General features: G+C 53.4%; 4 protein-coding genes across 4 annotated transcripts; 1 reads left to right on the forward strand and 3 right to left on the reverse strand.

Annotated features, from left to right (window-relative positions):
• Window positions 1–234: 234 nt before the first annotated feature.
• On the reverse strand, window positions 235–2232 carry CkaCkLH20_01865 (carboxylesterase family protein; the record flags this gene model as incomplete). The annotated part of the gene is made up of 3 exons (XM_038884584.1): window positions 235–1318; window positions 1391–2023; window positions 2093–2232. The coding sequence occupies 3 exons, from the start codon at window positions 2230–2232 to the stop codon at window positions 235–237; spliced, it is 1857 nt and encodes a 618-aa protein (XP_038750284.1).
• A 2330-nt stretch (window positions 2233–4562) lies between these two features.
• CkaCkLH20_01866 (glycoside hydrolase family 16 protein) lies at window positions 4563–5416 on the forward strand (the record flags this gene model as incomplete). Its single annotated transcript, XM_038884585.1, has 2 exons — window positions 4563–4938; window positions 4998–5416. The coding sequence occupies 2 exons, from the start codon at window positions 4563–4565 to the stop codon at window positions 5414–5416; spliced, it is 795 nt and encodes a 264-aa protein (XP_038750285.1).
• A 444-nt stretch (window positions 5417–5860) lies between these two features.
• On the reverse strand, window positions 5861–7652 carry CkaCkLH20_01867 (putative major facilitator superfamily transporter; the record flags this gene model as incomplete). Its single annotated transcript, XM_038884586.1, has 4 exons — window positions 5861–6180; window positions 6237–6475; window positions 6533–7372; window positions 7444–7652. 4 exons carry the CDS (start codon window positions 7650–7652, stop codon window positions 5861–5863), a joined length of 1608 nt encoding a protein of 535 aa, XP_038750286.1.
• A 2468-nt stretch (window positions 7653–10120) lies between these two features.
• On the reverse strand, window positions 10121–11202 carry CkaCkLH20_01868 (uncharacterized protein; the record flags this gene model as incomplete). The annotated part of the gene is made up of 2 exons (XM_038884587.1): window positions 10121–10985; window positions 11039–11202. 2 exons carry the CDS (start codon window positions 11200–11202, stop codon window positions 10121–10123), a joined length of 1029 nt encoding a protein of 342 aa, XP_038750287.1.
• Window positions 11203–14283: the final 3081 nt, after the last annotated feature.

The raw sequence follows: 14283 nt of genomic DNA on the forward strand, positions 1-14283 counted from the left end.
CACATGAAGTCAGCAAACGGACCTCACGATTCACAGATGTTGATCCTTGATACTTCGGCAATTTGATAGCCGTTACGTTTTGTTAGATGGCGTGACTGTCTACATAAGATCTCAGAGTCTTGCTCCATTTTTCCAGCATCTAAAAGTAGCATAGCTCAGCTATGTGTCAATATCAAGTAGTTTAGACGGCCCAAGTCGGAAGTTGTCGTTATTATAGTGCAACTTGCGAATATCTCAGACAATCCAGGGACTCATCTCGGCCAACATGCGGCACCGCTCACCTCGGCCGTCCTCCCATGCATCGCCGTCCACGATATTAAAGACGGCTTCTAGAGGTGCATTGCCAGCGTCACCAGGCGCGTAGCTTGTGATGTTCAACGTTACCATGCCGTCAAACGGAGAAGCCTTCTCAATCTGCACACCACCTGTCATGTTCGCGTTTAACATATTGGCGGCTCCCTTCCCGCCCTGCTTCCATTGGGGCCAGATAGTCGCATTCGACGAGCCCGCGCCACGTAGTGTCGGCTCACCGTGCACAATGAAGTCTCCCCAGGCATTTTGCAGTGTTCTCCTGAAAGGCGTTGAAAATGCAGTATTTGGAGTGTCGACTGGCGCAAGGAGAACATCGAAGTCGGAACCAGAGCCTATGTCTAAGCCGTGGTAGGCGGGCGGGACGCTGAATTGGTACCGCCATGCTCGGCCCCCTTTCTTCGATGCGTACGCGTTGGCAAGCCAGTGTGAGGGGCACATGAACGTGGCTTCTGCATAAAAGTTGTTGGCGACTTGCTGCCAGCCGGTGGCGTAATTCGATACCGTCGTCGAGTATGGCGCCTGAAGGCCGTTGGTCATGAAACCCGGATCCGTGTTGTTCGCGTCTTTCGAGTTCGCTGCGAGGAACTCTTCGTTCTTCCGCGTATATGTGCCAAGTATTTCAGTCACATTGGTTTCGGATAGCTTGGGGTAGTTTGACTGCAGGAATGAGACGAAGTTTGCTTGCGTGGTGATATTTTGCCACGTGAAGTATGGTCCCTCGTCCGCGACGTTGCTTGTGAGTATTCGGAAGCCGTTTACGGTGGTTTTGCCTTGGGAGAGATCATATGTGAGATCGTCTTTGATGAGTTTGCCGTCGATGACAGGGCGCCATTCCCATTGACCATAGAGCCCCTGCGTGCTGACATAGTCACTGGCGTTCTGAAGCGTGATCGAGTCTACCTTTTGCAGGCAAGCGAAGAGAGTTGAAGACCCGTTGTTGGTAGAACAACCAACACGTTCCGCAAGACTATTGTAAGCTTTTGTTGGTCGGCTACCGTCGAACTTTCTGTGGTTTATCTCTCATTAGTTCAACATGTCTCGACAATACGTGCGATTTGATGATATGAGAGGCACTCACGGCTGAGTGGTAAGGTAGGGGCTGCTCGCGATGACGCCTTTGAAGAGACCATCGGCTTCCCCCATCGTAGCTAGCATAAGCGCTGCTCCAGCACCAGCTGACTGTCCAGCAACAGTCACCTTTCTTGGGTTGCCCCCGAACTTCTTGATGTGTTGTTTTACCCATTGGAGCGCGAAGATCATGTCGTATAATCCAGCATTCGCAGAGCCCCCGTTACCAACAAGATCGTCAGACGATAGAAATCCAAACGCTCCAAGTCGGTACTGGATCGCTACGGCAAGATAGCTGTTGTTGTTCGTCCCGATCTGGGTTGAAAAGTCAAAACCCTCCGCGGAGTCGAGGCTGTAGCCGCCGCCGTGAATCCAAACAACCACAGGGAGATTCTTCGCATTGGCAGGGGCGAAAACATTCAAGAATAGGCAGTCCTCGTCGCCGGTGAAGTTGAAAGACTTCAAGGAAGCCTCTTCGGCGGCTGTCTTGGGGTAGAGTAGTGAACGGCGGGCCCATGGACAGTGAGGTGGGTTGGAAGTAGCAGGCATGATGGGGCAGTTGCTGCTGTTACTACTGCTGCTCTTCGGTTCCTGTGGTAGCTTCCATCGCCGGTCGCCTGTCGGGGGAGCTGCGTAGCGGATTCTATGGTGGATTAGCATCTCGGCAGTTTTAACCCTCCGTCAGTCTCTGAATGAATCTGCTGAGACTCACCCTCGAAATACATTCAGGTTCGAAGTCGCGTTATACGTGCCCTGATACTTGGCGTATTCCAGGTCTACCACAGGCCCGTCGCGGGTGGCTGCAAATGCCAGAGTCGGCAAAGTAGCCAGAAGGCATAGCCAGAATCTCATGGTGATAGTAACCCCAGAATATCGTGAGCTAAATTGTCAATTGTTTCTGATGGGCAATTGCTCGAGCAAGCAACAAAATGCACTGCATGAGAACAGCTACTCCGAGAAAATTGAATAGCCGATAGTTAGATCAGACCTAAGTACAAATGCCGGTAACTTCGGCTGAAGTTCATGATGTTAGACGTGGGGAACCCCCAATAAGGTTTGAGTGCTTCATCAAACGGAATGCTACCCTTGCTGGGATGCCGTCAACTCAAATGCACGACTCATGCGGCCATTGTCCGAATCACCATTGGCATCTACTACACACTTGAGAAACCAGAAGTCACCGTACCAACTTTAAAGTTCATGTACGCGTGTTGCTTGGGGTTTAAACTTTATGGTGCCGAGAACCATGTCAATAAGGTACCCAGACGAGTTTGCTGTAAAACGCACCATTGCGATGCCTCTGTATACGCGATAACTCTTCTCAGTGGAAGTGTTGATATAAATTCTAGGTGAAATTCAGCATTCATTGCGTGTGTTTACGGGAGAAGAAGCACCAACCTCAGATTTGAGTTCTCACTGTCAAACAGCACGAACGACTTCAACGCTGAGAAGGTACATCGGCTAGCTTTCAAGGCCAATTAATAGATTCTCATTGATAGCCAAGGAATTTGTATGAATGCTTGTGACAAGGCGTGCTTGCGGGCATGCATTCTTGACAGACGTTTCCGATGCTTGTGTTCGCGCTTACTACTGCGGCCGGACAACCGGATCCGCCTTCTTCGGCTACGGCGCCCCGATTGTGGATCCCGCACCCGGTCGGTGGCTCCTCTCCGCTCCGGGCGGCACGATACCTTACCCGCACGATTCGTCCAATTATAACGCTGCAATTTTCATAGGCCAAACATTTCAATATAGAGACGTCACAGTGGGATACCTAGAATCATGCGTTGCGCATGAGCTGTTGAAACTTTCCAAAATGGTAGGCTGCTCTACTGCTTCATATGTAGGTCGAGGTTTGAAACACAAGATACCAACCAGCATTCACAACAACTTTAACAGTTACCTTAATAAGTCAATCTATATGAGCCTCTTACTCCCACAACCGCTTTAACAGAGCATACATATAATTAAATATATAAGCTACTCAAAAGGAAGACATCAAATTAAAGCCAGAAGAGTCCGGAATTACTGACTTGACTAAACGTGTCCTTGCACTCCCGCTGATGTGTGCAGGCGAACCGCCGCGGCGAGCCTCCAAAAGATGCAAAAGTTGATCTCCTCGACGGGGAATTGAACCCCGGTCCCCTGCGTGACAAGCAGATATCCTCACCACTAGACTATCGAGGATTGTGGATCTCTTCGGTGGATGTTGTGGTGAGGCCTCCCGCGATCTCTTGTTCGCCCCGCTTGGATCGCAGTCCGTCGATTACTTGCACGCCACACACAGTCCACTTTAGATTTTAGCATACTAACTCGTCGCATCGAGCAGTGCTGCGTATCTTAGACAAACAGTTTGTTTCTATGTCTTGCGTTTCCGGCCCTGTCGAAGGGTGACGTTGCTGAGAAGGTTAGCGAAGCGATCCGACAGCCTAGAAGAATAATTCAGACCTTGTGTTCGATGTGATCGTCACGGAAGGAAAACGATCAACGGTATGATGCATCCAAAAGACAGGCCACTTGACCCTGATTCTGGGTTTCCACAGCCAATCTTGGCGAATCTACGGATCAGGTAAGGAAAGCTTCATACGGCATCTCGACGAATGGGAAGGACGCGCGGCGTGACTGCACGATCTCTGTGTTCATCGGCCGTAGCGTAAGGCATTGCTCAGCATCGAAGACCGGGTATCACGGCGAGAGCGACCGGACGGGGAGCTCAATCAATTGCCGTGGGCCGCAAGCATAAGGCGCCAAATGAGCCCAGATCTGTGAACTCGACAATCAGTGATCTGGCCCTCCTCCCGGCTGTGGGAGCAAAGAAAGATTTCGGCCGTTTAGGGCAAGAAGTCTTCGGGACGCTGCTTTCGGGTTAGATTTACGTCCGGAAACAGTTGACGATGGGAGAATTTCGCTCTTGTCTTAGTTTTGGTTTGCTGACGTTAATTGTCTTAGACCTCAATACCTTCAATCCCAGCCACCACTGGCCTACGGCAGCGGCTTCTACCCCGCGCGCGGGAAGCGCCACATCGTAGCCCAAGAACCCGATGTCTTGGGCGGGTGTTGGCCTCTCCGGGAAGACATTGAGAATGCGGATCTCATCAGTATATAACATAGAAAGGGAAGATGATAGCCCTGTGTCTCATTCAGAACATCACCCTTGTGCTCACCATCAAAATCAACACACAATGATGCGCTTCTTACTCTTCGCGATTATCACAGGCCTCGCAGCCGCGCAGAGCGGGCGCTCAGCCAGAGGAGTGAATGTGAAGAACGCATGGGTCGTCGACAAGCAATACACCTTTCAGAAAAACTCCTACTGGAACTTCAGCAGTATGGCCAATATGGCCATCGGTCAAGTCCCATCTGGGTTGAAAGCGAGCAACTACCCCGTCGACACCTACTTCTTCTCGCCAGCGAACGTTTTGGTCAAAGATGGCTACCTTCAGCTTTGGGTCAAGAACAAATCATTCCGATCCGGCGAGGTCACGGTGTTGCAGAAAGTGAAGTACGCTTCTGTTCGAACCGTCGCTATCCTCTCCGAGCCTGCTGGTGTTTGCAATGGTAAGCTTTACTCCGTTCCTCAGTCCCCATGATGGGCATCGATACTAACCGAAACCCAGGAATGTTCTTCTACCAGTCCGACACCCAGGAGACGGACATTGAGTTCCTGTCAAATGCAAAGTCTGCGAGCAATACAGATGCGACCTCAGACGCCAATGCCAAATCCAACACTCGTTGGCTGTGGCTCTCGAACCAAGCATCCAGCTACACCGGAACGAAGACAACGCAACCCGTCGCGCTGCCTGCCAATCCGACCACGACGGAGCACGAATACCGTCTGGATTGGCTCCCGGGAGTGACCAAATTCTACGTCGACGGTGTTCTCGTCTGGAGTTCTACCAAGAACGTGCCCTCTGTCGCGGGAACTTGGGTTTTCAACAACTGGGCTGATGGAGACACGGACTGGAGCGCTGGCCCGCCTGCTACAGATGCCGTTTTCAAGATCAAAGAGATTGACATGTACTACAACACTTCGTAATGAAGGGCTGAAGTTCGGGGATGGGAATTTGCCAGGGTGGCTTTGATGATTTACGAGACACGTCAACATATAAAAGTACATGTAAGGGCGCTTAATAGTAATAATTATATTCAATTAGTATGAATTCGAGCAGATTTTGCTACTTGACCAGTTCATTTCTTATCTCATCCTGGCACGGGAATTAGAGTCGAGGTCCAAATTCAAGTTCGATGGGCCGGTTGCTACAATAGACAGCGGGCTAGCTTTCTGTAGTTGAACGTCGTATTGCAAGCGATTCGATGAGATCAGAGTTTGCATATTCACACGAAAGACTCACATAGTCTATCCCAATTTGAGGAAGGGCAATCACTGTACCATGGTCATCTGAGCACACCGATACGGATCGTAACTCATGTGTATGTGCTGTTCTAGATATGGACAACTTCCACTTCCTCAACTCTAAGATTACAATTCCCTCACAACGTCGTGGTCGTATTCCGGGTTCACCCAGTTGGGCTCTCCGCACTTCTGCCTGATCGAGCCGCCAAACCAGTGGAGCGCCGCTAGCGCCGGGATGCAGAAGAATATCGTGATGATACCATGTCCGGCGAACGTCCAGGTGTACCCAACGCTGGTAACCCACGGTGCGATGAAGAACGGGTCGACGAAAGCGCTGAAGTTGAGAAGCACGGCGTAGAAGGTGATTACGGCCATGCTCTGCAGCGGATACGCGTCGACGATGTACGAGCAGATGGCGGTGTTGCCCATCTGGATACCGGCGCCGACTGCAACTTGTATTAGCACGATGCATGGGGGCCTTTACGAAAACCTTTCGACTTACACAAGGCGAAAGCAACCTGTCCAACCATCCAATGGTACGCCTTGTCGATACTGACGCCCCAGATGATGAGGCCGATGGCAGTAAGCAGAGCAGCGGGGTAGGCGAGCCAGAGACGCATCTCGGCGGTCTTGACACCGCCGTTGCGCTTCGCGAGCTTGATGACAAGCCAGTCGCTTAGCTTGCCGGAGAAGAAGATCTCTGAGATCAGGGTGCCGACGATCAGTCCGATGAAAAAGAGTCTGTCGATGCATTAGTCCATGATACCAGATCACGTCGACTCTGAAAGCATTACTTACCCCTGAACCTGCGGCGTGTAGTCCACATACGCCACAGGAATCATCGTGATCACCGACAACACCCACCAGTACCAGCCGAAGCAGTACACCCCCGTTGAGATGGGTACGACGGGGAACTTGAACAACTTCCCGAACCTGATGATTGAGTCCCAAGCCTTTGGATGCTTCATAGCCGGGACCGGCTTCATGTTCATGAACCCCAGCTTCTTCGTCCGTGGCACGTCCACATGTTCCGTGCTCGTCGTCCCCGTTGCCAATGTCTTCTCGTCCACCATACCGGTGGCAGGCACGACACCCTTCGTCTTGGAAAGCATAAAGTCGCGCGGGTACAGCGTCTCGGGCAGGAAAGCCAACTCGGCGGCCAGGATGGCGGCGAAGAAGATGGCCGTCAACCACTGGATCCAGTAATGATCAACCAGATCCACGAAGCCTCCGATGAGGGGACCGGTCAGGAGGCCGAGATCGATGGCCAGAACCCACAGCCCGACCTTTTGCCCGCGCTCGTGCTCGAAGAACATGTCGTTGATGATGGCCAGGCCGACCGTGGCGGCCGGACTGACGCCCAGGCCCTGGAACAGGCGTGCGGCCATGTACCCTCCGTACGTGCTGGCCTTGGCGGCGCCGATGGTCGCGGCGAAGGCGACGAGGGTGCCCATGATGAAGATAGGCCGTCGGCCGATGATGTCTGCCGGCGAAGACCAGATGAGAGGGCCGATGGCCAGGCCTAGAGCCGGGATGGCGACGGTCCAGTTCACCATTTCGAGGGTGAGCGAGTATTGTTCTTGCAGTTCGGGGAAGGATGGCACGGTTGTCGTCGTGATGTAAGTGAACATGAAGTATCTGGTATCCGAAATCAGTCAGTTGGCCTCATTCATGTTACCAATGGGTTGGTGAGGCGGAGGCCGACGTACAGTGCCATCACGATGGCGAGGATGGTGTTCTTCTGGAACGCGGACCAGTTCAAAGGATCCATAGGGTCATCTTGGACCGGTTGCGGATGGACACTGAAGCCATCTTTCGTCAGGGTGACTTCTTGGGTTGTCTTTCCTATCCCTTGCTCTGCGGACGGTGATGCTGGTGGAGGCAGATGCTTCTCCTTGTCGGTGATCGAGTCCGCCATATCAATGACCTAATTTTTCATCAAAGAAACTCTCGATGTTCGAATTCCGGTCCAACCAACAAAAAGATACAAATTTGAATGAGTGAATAAAGGTTATCTCGAAAAACAGAATTCACTACACAACCGATGAAGCAGACAAAGAAAGCTGGGCCACAACTGGCATATATGAATCCAGCTACGTTTTTCTTATCTCTAAAACTCAATCGATAACCGTCATTGAACAATTAGCAAGGACACCACCGTTACACTCTCCCCAGCCCATCCCGTCCTCCCACGCATCATCGAGGCAACGACCTGCAAAGACAAGCTTTTCCACGCGGCATCAGAACCACCAACAGACCCCCTTGCAGCAGCCTGCAGAACTCCTCGAGATTCCTTAGGCAATCCGTTTGAATAAGCCCGTTCTGCACATTCACTGGCCGGATTCTCGCTGCCCGTCAGCAGTCGTGCCTGGTGAGTGGTCGCAGACGTCGAGAGATAAGGCCGGGGGAGAGACGGAAGAGGGGGTGTCCCGTCCGGGGGGGACCCGCCAAGAGATAAGGACCGTCGCATCTGGGTGCGAGACAGCCCATCAGATTCTTATCTCTCCCTCCTCATCCCATCTCCTGCGTGCCTCGCAGCCGGGACCATCGTTGGAATGACGGCCTGGTCTGCGAGCTGATAAGATACCGGCTGTTAGTGAATGTTGCGGATGTTCTTCGTTGCCTTGAAGGAGAAAGGTCGCTACATGTCGTGCATGTCTATTGCGGGGCGTCTGGAATGCATCTCGAAAATGCCCTCGCCCTCGCCCTGTCGAAGATGATCTAGACGGGCATTTACATCAAAAATAGACACAGAATCGGACAGAGGATCAGAGGTTCTTGACGATTGATTTTACAAATTCGACGATAGCTCGTTTGAGGGCTTATCGTGGCGCGGGCAATCATGGAGATGATTGCCGGATCGTAGGTTTTGAGCGGGCAGATCATCCATGGCCGAACGGATTTTCGACTTCTACGTCGAATCTGTCGATTCTTGAAAACCAAGCAGCAGAAAAAAGCCTCGAGGACAAGTAAATTGATGATCAGGTTAGCTGCGACCTCGATTTCATGACGAGGGATGGTGACACAACATCCTGATCCCAGGGTGCTGTGCCGCACCTCGCTTGCGCCCGCCAACATCTTGAGACAGTCACGATCTGCCACATCCTTTGACAGTTCCTTCTCCGAGCACCAGAGACTCGGTTGCCCCACGATCAGGCGGCCGACAATCGAGGCATTGATCAATACCAATGTCTAAAAGACATGCAAGTTCTTCATGCCGGGCGATAAGCGAGGATCGCGCGGGAGAGCCAATAGAGGCTGCAGAAGGCCCATTGGACGCACCATCTGCCAACAGCCGCAACATCAAGGATCGCCGTGGCTGAAGATGTGGCTAATAGTTCGCAAAGCTGTGTGTGGCTGTGTCATTCACAAGATTCGAATAATACCGCTTGGTCGTGTTCACCGTGACGTGACATCCATGCCAACTTTATCCAGGAGACCGTGGGGTCGGTTCATGATTGAGATGGACGTTGTTAAGACACGGGTCGAAATTGTTAAGAACATGGGGCCTGATTCCGGCGCTCGGCCAGGCCGGACGGACCACATCACCGAGTCATGGGATTCGGCCGGCGGAAGACGGCCGGCGTTGCTTACGGGGCTCCGCAGGAAAGAGACGGGGCGGAATAGGGGCAACGGCGTTCAAAGTCGGCGGCGAGCATTATCCCGAAAGGTCGACAGATGATCGGGCAGGTTTCCTGGCTCTCATAGCCTTGATTTGTGCTCAAGACAGCGCGGCAAACATCTCCTTTGGGCAGGACTAGCAGAATACACACGTTATAATGGGAATTGAAAAAGAACAAAGCTCCCCAGGCATCGAATCAATGTCGAACAACGCTACCATCAGAACACATACCCCTCACGGGAATCTTTCTTCACCTGCGCCGCATCAAGCCAACATCATCTCCCTGACGAGTACAGGGGAGGAAACAGGAACAGGGAGCGCTTGGTCGCCTTGTGGAGCTCTCGCAGATCAACATCAACTCATCTCGTCAAGTCAAAGCGGGACGATCGCGAAGTTCTAGAAAGTCTCCGAATCAGATCCAGTGCCGATCACCATGTATCACTCGACAACATTCACGAGATCACCAGAGATTGAAGCAAGAGGCTTTTTGAAGTAATGTCAGGACGACCGATCATGCAGTCCGCCCCTTTCCATTCGTTGGATTGTAGTCCTGCGCCGGCACCGCCGTTGCAAGAAACTCGAAGCTATCCTTTTTTCCCACGGTTTGTACACGAAACCAACAACTGTTGTATGTATATATACATTGAAAACCAACAAAGCACTTTTTCTTCCTCATCATGACATGCCTTGCGTGACCGAGCTAGATCCCCAAGAGGGGATGCAACTCAGAACTGACGCGCATACTCGCAGCTGCCGGGGCAAGCTTAGTTGCGGACGACGGCGTGCTCGCGGGCCATGCGGCGAGCGAGACGGCGGCGGCGCTTCTCGGCGCAGGAGGGCTTAGTGGGCTGGGCAGCGGCCGCGGAGGTAGCAGCCGGGGCAGAAGAAGCAGCGGCGGAGGTGGTGACGGCCTCGGCAGCAGCGGTGGTGGTAGCGGCGGCGGGGGCGGAGGTGGCGGCCGGGGCAGAAGAAGCGGCGGCAGCGGAGGTGGCGGCGGGGGCGGAGGCAGCGGCGGAGGAAGCAGAGCCGGAGCCGGAGTCGGAGGAGCCGGAGTTGCCGAAGACAGAGGGGAACGCGGGGCCGGGGATGGTGTAGCTCTTCAGGTTGTTGTAGATGGAGATGAGAATGCCGGCCTCGCTGGCGGTGTAGAGCTTCTCGCCGAGGGTGCCGGCGGGGGCAGCGGTGCCGGAACCGGTGACCTCGATGTTGAAGCACTGGGGGTAGTTCTGGGCACCGTTCTCCTGGCCGGCGGAGTGGAGGGCGATGATCTCGTGACGGAGGACGTACAGACCGGCCTTGGTGTTCTCGGGGATCTTCATGGTCCAGGTGTTGTTGTCTGCGATGAGGGTGTCGGAGGCCCAGGTGGTGCCGTTCAGGCCAGTCTCGTGGATCTTGAAGAACTCGAGGGTGGCCTTGTCAACGGTGGAGCAGTCGCTGCCGCAAGGAGCGAGGTAGTCAATAATGGGACCCTTGTGGGACTCGGGCCAGGTGTTCCAGAAGAACTTGACCGTGGAGCCGGCGGCGGCCTTAGCAGTCAGGGCAGCGTTCTTGGCTCCCTTGTGGCAGATGATGTCGCCGCTTCCGTAGCTGGCGGGGTCGACGAAACCGTTGTCGGTGTTGGTAGCAGACCTGTTGAAGGGTTAGAGGAGGCGGGCACAATTTCGGCGGCGCGGTTCACTTACCAGCCGTAGGTCTTGGGGGGGTCGGCCTTGTAGGGGTAGGAGGTGACATCGTAACCATCGAACTTGGTGCCGTCAATGGTGATGTAGTTGACGTGACCGTGTCCGAGGACGGAGACGGCGCCGACGAGGGCGGAAGCAATGGCGGTGGTCTTGAAGGAAGGCATTTTTGCGGATTGTTTTGAGTTGGCTTTTCCAAAAGTTGGTGGTTGTTGTTGTGTGTGGAAAGAGTGTTGAGACTTCAAGTCGAAATGATAGCAACTTCAGTCAATGAAGTGAGTGAATGTGTCAAATGAAAGTAATGTGCTGAAGAGCAAAAAGAGTGTGGGAATGGAAAGCTGCGGATGAACCTGATGGGTGAGGAGAGAAAGAGGAGAAGTGAGAGAGTCAAGACGAAGAGACGGAGCCTTATTATATCTCGAGATGGTAGGAACCATTTCCTATCGTATCCAGCGTAGCGTACCCGTCGTCGTCCGTGGGACCTGCGTGAGCGTGGTTGCATGGCAATTTCGACCGGGCCATCAGGAGACGGCGCCCACGCTTCTCATCCCATATTGGCAGGCAGGCCAGGACCACTTGCGACCCCCATCTCCGTCTATCGAGGAGTGGACAAGGGGGTGAGTTCAAGGAGTCCCTGTGCAAATCCACGTCCATCAATGTAAGGCGGTGGACAGAATGACAAGGGCGTTGTCAAAAGCCGTGATGAAAATTGGGTGGTGGAAGAAAGTCTCGGGCGAGGAGGGGTTCGACGTTGATGCAGGAGGCGGGCTCCCTGCATCGAGGAGGACCAGGAGGTGGACCTATGGAGTGGGCCACGGGGCCGGCGTCTGCCCCGTCTTCGTCCCGGGATCTAGGTCGTAACATCGCGGATGGAAAGATGCCCATAGGTCCAAGGCTGGGAAACGAGCGGGGAACGGTGGCCATGCCTGGCAGCCATTGCGAAATCAAGCCGTTTCAGCGTAAATGAAGGTGGTGACTTGGTCGCATCCCGCCTTGCAGAGGAGGTCACAGTGCATGCAGGCTGGCCAGGCCTTCAGAATGAGAATGAGATGACCCAGAGATAGGGCGCAGAGAATGGCGAGATGCTACCCGACGAGCGGCTCGCTTGGACGGGAGACGGCGTGGTGGTGGCCATGGGCAAGATGCGAGGCGTGGGAGATCATAGTTGCTATGTTTATGATCCGCGATGACCGGACTCAAGACCGGTGAACGGCAAGTCGAGACGGACTGAGAAGTGGCGCACCGCGGGCGCCTAGGGCCAAGGAATAAACATTGGCAAGCCACCAAGGAAGCAAATATTATACGTACATTGTAAGCGTAAGCGACAGCAAGCAGAAGAAATGAAGTGACGGGATAGGACAGCATGAACTGGGATGAAAAGGCGAGAAGAGGACAGCAGTCGGGCGGTTCGTCTGAACGCAGGAGCCGGATGGCCAATGCTTCGCTCTCTTTTCTTCTGTTTGATGCTTGATGCTGCATTGCCAGAGGGACCGAGCAGGGGCAATGCCAGGTTGACACTGACAACTCTGACTGCCTGGATGATGGATGACAGCCTGAAAAGATCCGTCAACTCCTGAATCCTTGATGGCAAACAGTGTCTGGACACTTCCAGTCGAAGCCGAGAACCGATTGACTGGAGAACTTGGAGATTGACGACTGGGAGGGGATGACGAGTCGAGGCGGGTACGGATGATACGGTGCAGAAAAGAAAGCAGTCCGAAGAAGCAAATCCCGGTGGGAGGCGCCACGTCTGTGGTTCATGAGATGAGTTGAGGAGCTCGAATGAGGATGTGATGTGTCTTTCATTTGCTTAGGGCTCTCTACCTTGGAAGTTGCCGCCGTGCTGGCGCCTGGTGGAGGATCCGTGATCGCGGCAGCGCTTGGCGGTCATCTCGAGAGTGTCTTTTCTCGAAGCAGCGGATCTGGCCAAGATGCTCGATTAGGAACCGTTGGTCTTGGAATGGAGCTCTTGAGAGGTCGTTCGCCTTTCTACCCTGTTTTGTCATGGGCGGGTAATCAGAGACAGAAATCTTGGCTTCTGGACTGAATCCACGGCGAAGGCATCAAGTTGGACTATCCGGGCTCAATTCATCATTTACTCCTGTTACGGCCTTTGACATGCAGGTACGGGCGGTCCGTACGAAAGCCTGGTCGAAGTCTGGATTTCGGATTCCGGGGGTACATGGACGCCCTGGAAGGTGCATATTGCTTAGCCTCCGAGGAGGTGAAGGGTAATCTATCCGCAACTTTGTGTAGCGGTCTTGCCCTCGACTTCTCTCATTGGGCGAGGTTCAGGGATGGTGCAGAATTTGTGCGTTGTTTGTGCCGCTTTGCCATGTGGTGGTGTCGCCGAGGGGCTTGGAAGTTCTCGTGGTGATGTGAAATCAGGGGTAAAGCTGGCTGAGCTGAACCCGATTTTTAGAGGAATTTTTTGGGGATCGCCCACAGCCGCAACTCTGTGCCTGGACCATCACCTTCTTTTCTTTGGCTCAATTCATTTCCTCTAAGCTGAACTAATCGGAATATGTATCGGACCGTGATCTCATGTCCGAAGTGTGGGTGGCTTCAGGGGGCTTTTGCAGGGAACCCTCATGGAGAATGCCATTTCTAACAATTCTTGCCATTGTGACCGTTCGGACGACCCAACCATATCGCGTCTAACCCGATCCCGTCATGCAAACTGCGAAGAGACTCCTCCTTGCGGCCCTTTCCACGGCCTGAAACCCTCCACTCCTTCGGGACCCTCCATCATCAAAATCTTGGCATCGGGTCCCCTTTTTTTCTGGTCTTTTCACCTTCTTCCATTGCCCGTTTAATTTATTCTGCCTGCATGGCATCGCCGTCTTTTCCAGAGCAGCAAGATAGCCCAGGGTTGGCCTTCCAGGTCTTCTGATTTCCTCCCACATGTCCCGAGCTTCTTACCCGTTCAAGACTTTTCTGGCGTTTTCCATTTGAGTGTCCCTTGCAACAGACTGACGGAACCTTGACAACTTGCAAGGGATTGTAAAGGGGGCGCGTCTTCTTGGTGTTTACGATGACGTGAAGGCCCATCAAATCGATTTCAGTAGCCGGGGGCCACATACCGTTTTCAATACCCCTCGACGCGTCTCCGCCCGAATCAGCTGTGCTCAACCGCATTTTCGTACCGCTTTCCGGTAGGCTTGCCATGGTATCCCTCTTCTCGTGAACGTAGACACAGTCAGAAACAGCATTGTCCTTCCAACCGCAAACACCCAACCAATATTCGT

This window comes from Colletotrichum karsti (assembly GCF_011947395.1).
Source record: "Colletotrichum karsti strain CkLH20 chromosome Unknown Scaffold4, whole genome shotgun sequence".
Classification (NCBI taxonomy): Eukaryota; Fungi; Ascomycota; class Sordariomycetes; order Glomerellales; family Glomerellaceae; genus Colletotrichum; species Colletotrichum karsti.